Here is a 9,261-nt window from a genome sequence, read left to right on the forward strand (position 1 = left end):
GTATGTTAAGCTTAGATTCGGTTACCTTTGTTGTGGTGGACCGTCAAAGTAGAAAATTGAATGATGTTTTTATTATTCTGCCTCTGATAAATTGTGTAATTCTGCCCATTTTCAAATCTGGTGGCAGGTTTTTGGACTCAGAGGGTGAAACAGTAGCTGATTGTGCAGCCTGTGTTGTTGCTGACTGTTTATTTCACTTTAAGTGCCAGTGACAGAAAAGACTCTGTGAGCAGCAAAAATCATCCGTATACTTTTCCATCCAGTGCTCGGTGTAATGAACATCACATTGTCTAGAAGCACCGGCTCTGTCCAAAGACTCCACTCTGTTATTAGATACTCACTCTGCTAAATCAGTACTTGGAAGATTAGAAATTATAACTCATAAGGGTTGTTTGTTACACTGTGGAAAATGACAGGAGACCGAATGCGCCGAAATCATGTGCGATCCATTTTGTTCATTGCGGGTTCTGCCCTCCATGTAAATTGTGTAATCACTCACGATGCATGCGGATCTTCATTTCCAAAGTGCCCTGAGATATACTGATGCAGCGCTGCGGTGAAACAGACGTGTTTACAGTAGTGCGTACATTTCCAAATGACTGTTAGCGTACGACTCCTCCGTGGCTTTCTACAAACATTTGTCGTACAGAGTTCATCTGTGTTCACATCAGAGTACATTTCATTAAGTTATTTTCATAATTTGGAAACGTTACTGCAGCTACCCTCAACAAGAAAGTCAGCGTGTTTATAATTCAGTGCTGCGTTTAGGTTGAAAATCTCTGTTTTGCACAATTATTAGAAACAGTGACTTTAATGCAAATGCTGTTTACTTCTGATTTATACACATTAAGCAGATCTGAGATTTCGGCCGACTGACTGTGTAAATTCTCTATATGCACAATGTAAACTCTACCTTTAAAATGCTCTCATCCATCTCCTCTCCTAGGCTTTCGTATCGGCAAAGGAGAGGGCTATGCTGACATGGAGTACGGCATGATGGCTTCGATGGGAGCTGTGAATGAGTCTACTGTGGTGGTTACTGTCGTCCATGACTGCCAGGTTAGTTCGCTTCTGGGAACTTCGTGAACAGACCACAACTCTTGAAAACTTGTTTTTCCTATCAGCAGCATTCGTTTGATCAAATGAAGTCCTGACAAAAAAAATAAAAAGTTTACAAGATTATATTGTTGCTGACACTGATGTGAGGTGTTTTGAGTTTGTTCAATTCAAACTTTCTGTCTTAAAGTTGGATCGTCTGTTGCTTCAGCACCATTTGGGATGTTTGTGCTTTCAGGTGGTGGATATTCCAGAGGAGCTCATGGGAAGTCATGACCTGACTGTAGACTACATCCTCACACCCACCGCAGTTATTAAAACAGATTGCCAACTACCCAAACCGCAGGGGATCATCTGGACCAAGGTAAGCTTCAGTAGCTTTCCTTTGCTTTGTGTCGTGTTGGTCAAAGTTATTTTATGGTGGAGTTCATTTAAAAGGGTTGTAGCACCTTTAAACACTTTATCTGTGCAAAAAGGGGCATAGTAGTCCCTTGGTTTGTTCTCAATATATGGACTAAACGATTATTAAAACAGAATTTTTCTTTGTTGTCCTTACAATGACTATGAAGCCCTTAAATCCACCTTTTTGCATTTACGTTTTTTATAAAGAATAAGACCTTGCTGTGGAAAAGACCCAATCGCAGAGGTTATTTGGGGGATTTTTGTGAGACAATAACGACTCCAACATTGGTTCAACTGGGAGGAAAAAGGATAAAGAGTTTAATGTTCACTCAATGTTCAAATAACAAACAACAAGAGGCATGAATTCAGTTTCCTGTCTCTTTGAACATATATGACTTACTGTTGTGTTTCTGTAAAATGATTAAAAATAGAAATATTTTTTACATTGATGTTAAATAAAATGTAACTGGTGATCCACATCCATTAACTATAAAACTGAATAATATAGGCACATCTGTTTAAGGAACACGAGGTAGCTTCATTTTAAATTTCTGTTTGTGATTTTAAAAGATCTGAGTCTGTTGTACACATAGACACATGCGGTACTTTTGAAGCTAAATGTGAAGAGTTCATTTGCAAAAACAGATACGTCCATCTTCACAAACCTTCATAAACCCACTTTTCCATCGTCTACCTGAGACGATATCAATCAAACTTAAGTTATCTCTATTAATGTCATTTCTACTGAGTCAAATCCACTCAACCTCAGTTTGATTGATAGTATCTCAAGCAAACAACAACAACAAAAATGTTTTCTGACAATCTACAAAAATGGAGTTATCTGTTTTTGTAAATTAACTCTTTATGTGTAGATTTATTAAGAAAATAAATGTTTATGATTTGTTTTGTTCTAGAAAATTAAATGTGTGACGTGTTAAATTTTTAGAATATTGAAAAATGTCATTATAATAGTGATATTTATGAATATTAGGTCTTGGATTTCATCAAAAAGTGTTTAGTTCAACATCCATAGAACTGCAGATACCCTGAATGAGAAACAAAGAATCCATTAAAAAGCATTTACTGTCTGAGCATTAGATAACAGTTCAGCTTATTTACGATTATATGAGACAAAAAGACATTTACATTGGATTAAGTGTTCATAATTTCAGAGCACACAGTTCAGCTTCAGGCTTGTTGCAAAAAAATGTAGAAATAAAAGAAGCACAATAATTTCTCTTTCTTTGTTTTAAGAACACATTTTGACGTATTACATTAGAAACATGCAGAAAGTCAACTGAGGGAAAAATAAAGACTTATGTCTAAAACTGCACTTATTCTCAGTTTATAAATCATGCTCTTAAACCATGCTGTAAAGATTTGCAAATGACTTCTGTCTTCATCTAACAAAGGTAATCGCATCCACCAAGCAGATCCACTTCATCTAGATTTAAATGTAATGTTAGGTTGTGTTTTGCATCGGACAAATTAAATCTTTTCTTGTATTTATTGGGCTTTTCTCACTATTGAATCATTGTTCTGTGAAGAAATAAGTCGTTTGTAAAAAAAACCTCAGTCTGTCGCCTTGGTTAACGAACCAAAAGTCCAGATTAACACATGGCTCATTCTTCTAGTTTTTCTTTTACTTATTAGTTATGCCTTTGTTTTACCAGTCAGGAACATGTTCTGTGAAAATGGCCTTTCAACGAGCTTGCAGGTGTTTTAGCTATTTAACTGTGAAATGTAACCTTCTTTGTGTTTTATGGGACAACATGCAGGTACATTTGGGTTATTTTTAAAACTATAGCACGATGTCTGTCGTGTTTAAATGTGTGTTAAAGTACAAGTAACCTTAATTAACTGAAAACAGAAAGGATTTCAACCAACACCTGTTTGAGTGCGTCTTTGAGTGGACCCGTCCTGTAAAGTTTCAGGTGTCTTGTGACCTGATGAAGGACTACACACCTCAGTGACCCTTTCATGGGATTAGACATTAGACCACGGGTGTCCAATCCTGGTCCTCGAGGGCCACAGTCCTGCATGTTTTAGATGTTCTCCTCTTCCAACACACCTGATTCAAATGATCAGGATCGTTATCAGGCTTCTGCAGAGCTTGATGATGAGCTGATCATTTGAATCAGGTGTGCTGGAAGAGGGGAAACATCTGAAACATGCAGGATTGAGGACCAGGTTTGGAGAACCCTGCATTAGACAGGAGGCTTATGGAGAAATGTTCTGAGTGCTTGTCTGCAGTGACGCTGCCCTCTAGTGGGCTTCTAATGGAACTACATGAAGCTGCTCTTCACCAGGGCACTGTCTGCATTTGAGTGCATTTAATTTAATAAAACTTCATTAATATGAGTTTTTGCTTTTATACACAGTGCACATAAAAGCCAGCATACATATACATCACCGGCACAGACATGCCGTGTTTTTCCTCCTGATGATTTGTCTTTAATTAGACATGATGGAGGGTATTATTCTTATCGTGTGGCAGGTTCGTGTGTAACCTCTGGGTTCCTTAAGACACCCGTCTGAGTAAACAGGACCCAGTGACCTCAGAGACAGGAAGGCCGAGTCTGATCATCAAAGGCTCCTCTGCCCAGCCACCTTGGCTCTGCAGGGGCAGGGGGACGACGGGTCAAACAGGCCAGTGTAAAAACAATAGGCCCGTATATCCTTTACAGGACTGGTCGGCATCAAAGGCTGCCAAGACACTTGAAGACCCAACAAATCAAGAAAGCAGACTTTATTTTTAACTGCTTGGGAAGTGAAATATCCTGCTGCTATAAAGGCAGTTATTAAGCATGGGCTGGTAACAGGATGGACTGATGACGATTAATTTGTTAGCTTTCTCTTTATTATTTGAACTCATGCATCGGTGTATTACATTGACCCTGAGCGGGGCTGCTTGTTTGCTTTGTATGACGCCCCTCACCCTTCAGCCTCACTGAGCCTGTCCAGTTTTGTGTCTTCAGCTGGACACAGAAAAGCTGGAGAAGATCCCCATCCTGAGGAAGCTGCGTGCTCTGGAGGAGCAGGCTGGGAAGGATGTGACACTGGGGGCAGCGCCTGTTGCAGCAGAGCCTGTTCTGCAGACCGGTCAACCAAAAAGGCAAAGCAGGCGGAGGCCAAGGCAGAGCGCTGAGCAGGATGCTGAGGGAGAATCCAGGCAGGAGAAAAGAGTGGAGGCAGAACAGAGAGCCAGACCAGCTAGAGTGAGGAAAGAGAGCAGAGGAGACGGCAGGGGAGGTGGCAGGGGAGCTCACGAGGGAGAAATCGCCAAGACGGTGAAGGGAAAAAGTCGAGGGAACGGGAAGGAGCAAGGCCCAGTAGAGGGTGGAAGTGAAGCAGGGTCTCAGCGTAAGCTCCCTGTGAGTGTGACCACAGTTTACTTGGGGGGAATCCCTGCTGGGCTGCGGGTTAGTGAGCTGAAAATTGCCCTCCGAGAGCGAGAGGCCGCCCCGCTGAGGCTCACCTGGCAGGGAGCTCAGCACAGGGCCTTCCTGGACTACTGTGACCCTCAGGCTGCTGATCAGGCCCTGGAGGCTCTGCAGGGCCTCTGCCTGAATGGTCACAGCCTGCAGGCCGAGATGGCCAAGAGCCAACGGGGAGGAAGGAGGTCCGGAGAGTCCGGTAGGAGACCAAGACCATCGGCAGCTCCGAAGTCTAAAACGGCACCAGCAGATACTAAGAGTGACGCCCCTGAAGAGACTGAGCAGTAAAAGTAATGAGCAGCACGCGGGCCAACAAGTATTGATTTTGGTACAAACCTCAACACCTGAAGGTGGTTTGTTTTATAATATTTTTGGATTTACTAGAAGAGGAACTCTGTTATAACTTAAAGAGCCTAATGAAATGTTAGGACGCTGACTTTAGTTACTGAACCACAGCAGAAAGGTAATTTTTATTTTGTACAAAACCTCTCACAGTGCTTAAACACACACGTATGTGCCTTGTTTTATTGACACACTCCTGGTCTGGGTGTCCTGATGGCCTTTCTTCCCTCATTGTGGTTTGTTTGGAGGGATTTTAGAAAAAGGTTGCAGCTATTTCCTGTTCAAAGCCTGGACTGCATAAAGTCTATCAGTGTTACGTTTCAAAAAGTATTTAGTACTTTTTTTTTTTCTTCGCTGCCATCTCTCACCTCCTCCTTGTGTTCTCAGACCTGTTTTGTTTTTCTCTGCTTGGTATTTATTTTAAAAAGCCTTTAGCTGAGGCCTGGGGTCAAAATAACTGCTTTGTTTTGGTTGCAGACGGCACCACCGTGTGGCCAGTTATGCAGTTCATACTGATCTACATGCATGAAGATTAGAGTGAAATTACACATTTCTTGGTGTAAAATTTATGTAAAACAATGTTTGACTGCACAGATTTTCCACCTTTTTTGAAAAACTGTGCCCCCTGTCCCTCAGATTTCATCCAATCCTCATGAAATCTGTCAAATTTGAGTGACTTTAAAACACACGACAGGATTACAAACATTTTTTCTGTTTCATGGCCTACATGTGAAGTACCTGTGGCCCATTTGACGTAAATTGTCATAAATCTTGAACAAGCAAATTCAGAGGACGTGAACCTGCTGCCAGCGTCGTTTTGACTGCAAAGGGTTTGACGTGGTTGTGATTATTTTTTGACTTGACCTCTGAAAATCGACATGATTTGAAGATATAAAGCCACATGCAGACCGTGGACACGTAAACCTTTTTATTTATTTATTTTACCACAAGCATACAGGACTGTTTAGCCTTAAGCCAAGGTCGTTCATTTCTACTTGTAGAGTTTTTCAGAGTATTTTAGAAGTAGATGTTGTGCATTTGAACAGTGGCATTTATACCTTTTGTTGATTAAAAAAAAACAGCTGATTTGCAGCATTCTGTCTGGTCAGGCCAGTGCGAGTGATGATGCCAGCCTCCATGTTGAATGACAGACGTGTCACATGATGTTCTTTACTAAAGCGTTTGACTGCACCTGCTCAGTCTTGGTGTCTTTTTTTCTTTCTTTTTTTTGTTGATGAATGCTTGAGAGGTTATAAATCTGTACGTTGTTTTGCAGCATGTGAGAAATTACACAGATCGAAGAGGAGACCGTGGAGCCCGATCCCCTTCAAACTATTAAAGAGGAAGCACTTTGAGGTCAGACAGTAAACTTGAACATGACGTTTCGGGGCCACTGATTGGATTTTGACACAAGTTGGAGGGGTGATGCATTTCACACGTTGATGAAGTCGTAGCACTGACTCTTCTTTCTGTAACTTCATTTCCAGGAGGTGACTTTTCACTGTTGCATTGTTTTGGAAGATGCTATATTTGCTGTTGTTTTATTGACAGAGACAAATTTAAGCAACAGAAATAATCCACCTCTTCAGACTTGAGTGCCCTTTAACCTGCATGCTGTTTGCCTACATGTTTCCATGTTTTTGCACAGACATTACCTGCTAAAAGATCCCCCCCCTATGTGAGTCCACAGCAGCGCCAGAGAAGTGTCCCAACTTTTCATTGAAGTCTTGCTTGTATAGAGACACAAGCACCACGGTATGTCTGTCTGCACGGTGCAGGCCTCGGGCTTTTTATGGAGCTGTCATCCAGGCCTGGCCAGGGAGCAGCTGTGGAGCTCCATCTCTCTCTCCCTGAGCCCCGCCAGAGCGCTGAACCTCGGCAAATGTCATCAGTTTGTTAATGTGCTGTTCCACTGCTGTTGATCCCGCTTACCCCCGCGCTCCGTGGCATGCTCGTTTTACTGGGGTTCAGTCAGTGGTCATGTTGTGGGACTGCAAAGCCAGGCAAGTATTAAAACGGAGCACATTACATCCTCTGGTAAGGATGTGCACACAAGCATCGACAACAGGACTTGGAAAGTAAAATCTTAAAGCACGGTTGGTTTATCTAAATTCCAAGAGGTGCTCATCAGAGTAATGTGAGTGAAGTATGCTGTTGCTCACAAATAGATTGCGCCTAACATGTTTTTGTACATGAGGAGCACCTGTTGTTTTCAACACCACTGAAACTGAAACTGAAAGAACTTAAAATCCTGAAGGAAATGGAGACTTTTTCTAGTTTGTGCCAACACAGATGACTAAATCCGGCATTATTCTCAAACCACAGATTTGCTCGTGAATCTTGTAGATTAACTCCTATAATTACCAAACAATAAGGAACCAAGTTTAGAAAAAATTGTCTCATGGCCTTTAAATTTAATGATGTGTTAAGACATTCAGAAACTCGCACATTCATTATTTGTATGTATATTTAATTGCATCTTGTGCCTTTGCTGTACATGGTGAGGTTGGTGTTTCTATAGTATTCAATAAGGACAGAATATTTTAGAGGAGACAAAACTTTCTTCAATTTTTTTTCCCCATTTAGAAGATTTTTTTAATTTTCTTGAACCCATTCTTTGTGCAGATTTTTGTGCGTTTTGCTGGACACCCTGGAGCTAATCACTACACGAGTTTAAAGGGTTGGATCAGCACCATTTATTATATTTCCACCAGGATATTACGCAGAAGTACTCGACAATGCTTTGGAGGAAAACAACCAGCCGGACGGTGCTGCAGGTTTCCAGCCTGTAACCAAACGCGGGTGAGATCTCTGCCCCTGATTTGTTCCGCCTTAATTGTCGCACACTCTCCTTACATAGAAAGCATTTTTACCATCAACTTTTCAGACAATTCATTTTAATTAATTTTGTGGAAAATCTGATTTGTTCATATAATATCAGATGACAGTGAACAACACGCTGCTGCGTCGCGCTTTGTACTGATAGTGGACCTGTGCGTAATGTGCGTAAAAGTTCCCCAAAAAGTAGATTGAACCCACATGAACTCGGTTTATCCACCATTTTAGATTGATTACAAGAAAATACATTCATGTAACAACTCTGTTAAATTATTACTGTGGAGTTACAGTAAACGGGGTGAAATATTCCCTCTTTAAATATTTAAAAATAATAATTATCACGGTTTTTTTTTTCCACTTTCTTTGCCCACAAAATAGCAGAAATGTTGTGTATGTGTGTGTGATAAAACTGAAACATGTCTTATTTTTGTGGATGTACAGGCCCAAACAGCCCAGCAGATATATTTTTTTTATTTCTTACAAATGATTTGTTGTAATAAAAGCCTAAAGATTAGCCCTTCGCAGATGGACCCTCGCTAATTTTTTTTCCTACCAATATATAAGTATACAGTGCTGGAAGTAATGGTCTACAATATATTTGACACAAACGACATAACAGTGCTTACAATATATCCTCAATTTTCATTTTTAAAACAAATAATAAGCGTTCTGACAAATATTGCCAATAAAGCATATAACTCCTTGGCCCAAATTCGCCTGAAATTAAAATAGAGGCCTAAAGAATAAATAAAAAGTTGCGCTTATAGGCTATTCAAAAAAATAAAACAAAAAAAGTGCCGTCATCGTTTTTTTTTTTTTTACACAGTATACAGTATATGGACACACAGAATATATGTAACGTCCATAAATTGATCGTTTCAGAAATTAACGTCGGGTAGGCGAAGTCCAAAAAAATAGAACCTCAGTCTAAATTTATCAAAGAACAGTCAGGTAAAAACATTAGACGGAGAACAATGGAAGTGTGCTTTTTTTTTTTCTTTCTTACTTTTTTTTTTCTTTTTTTTTTCTTTTAAACATTGGCCTGCATTAACAAGATGAATAAACAAGAACAAAAAAAAAAAGTGTAGAAGTGGTAGTCATCCGCTCTGCAGGACTAAGTACCAAACAACAGCAAGGATTCCTGCGCCCACTCTTTACCCCGCTGGTCGATGATAATGGCATGGAG

The 9,261-nt window shown here is 40.5% G+C and overlaps 1 protein-coding gene across 1 annotated transcript in view; it reads left to right on the top strand.

Moving 5' to 3' along the window:
* mthfsd (methenyltetrahydrofolate synthetase domain containing) overlaps nt 1–6,428 on the top strand; it is a 9,682-nt gene extending 3,254 nt beyond the window's left edge. The window contains exons 6-8 of the mRNA XM_008305655.1: nt 947–1,059; nt 1,295–1,420; nt 4,437–6,428. Of these exons, the coding sequence (XP_008303877.1) occupies nt 947–1,059; nt 1,295–1,420; nt 4,437–5,183 (986 nt within the window). The 3' untranslated portion in view covers nt 5,184–6,428. The remainder of the gene's footprint in view (nt 1–946; nt 1,060–1,294; nt 1,421–4,436) is intronic.
* Nucleotides 6,429–9,261: the final 2,833 nt, after the last annotated feature.

The sequence above is a fragment of the Stegastes partitus genome, unplaced genomic scaffold, assembly GCF_000690725.1.
Source record: "Stegastes partitus isolate 25-593 unplaced genomic scaffold, Stegastes_partitus-1.0.2 Scaffold2577, whole genome shotgun sequence".
NCBI lineage: Eukaryota > Metazoa > Chordata > Actinopteri > Pomacentridae > Stegastes > Stegastes partitus.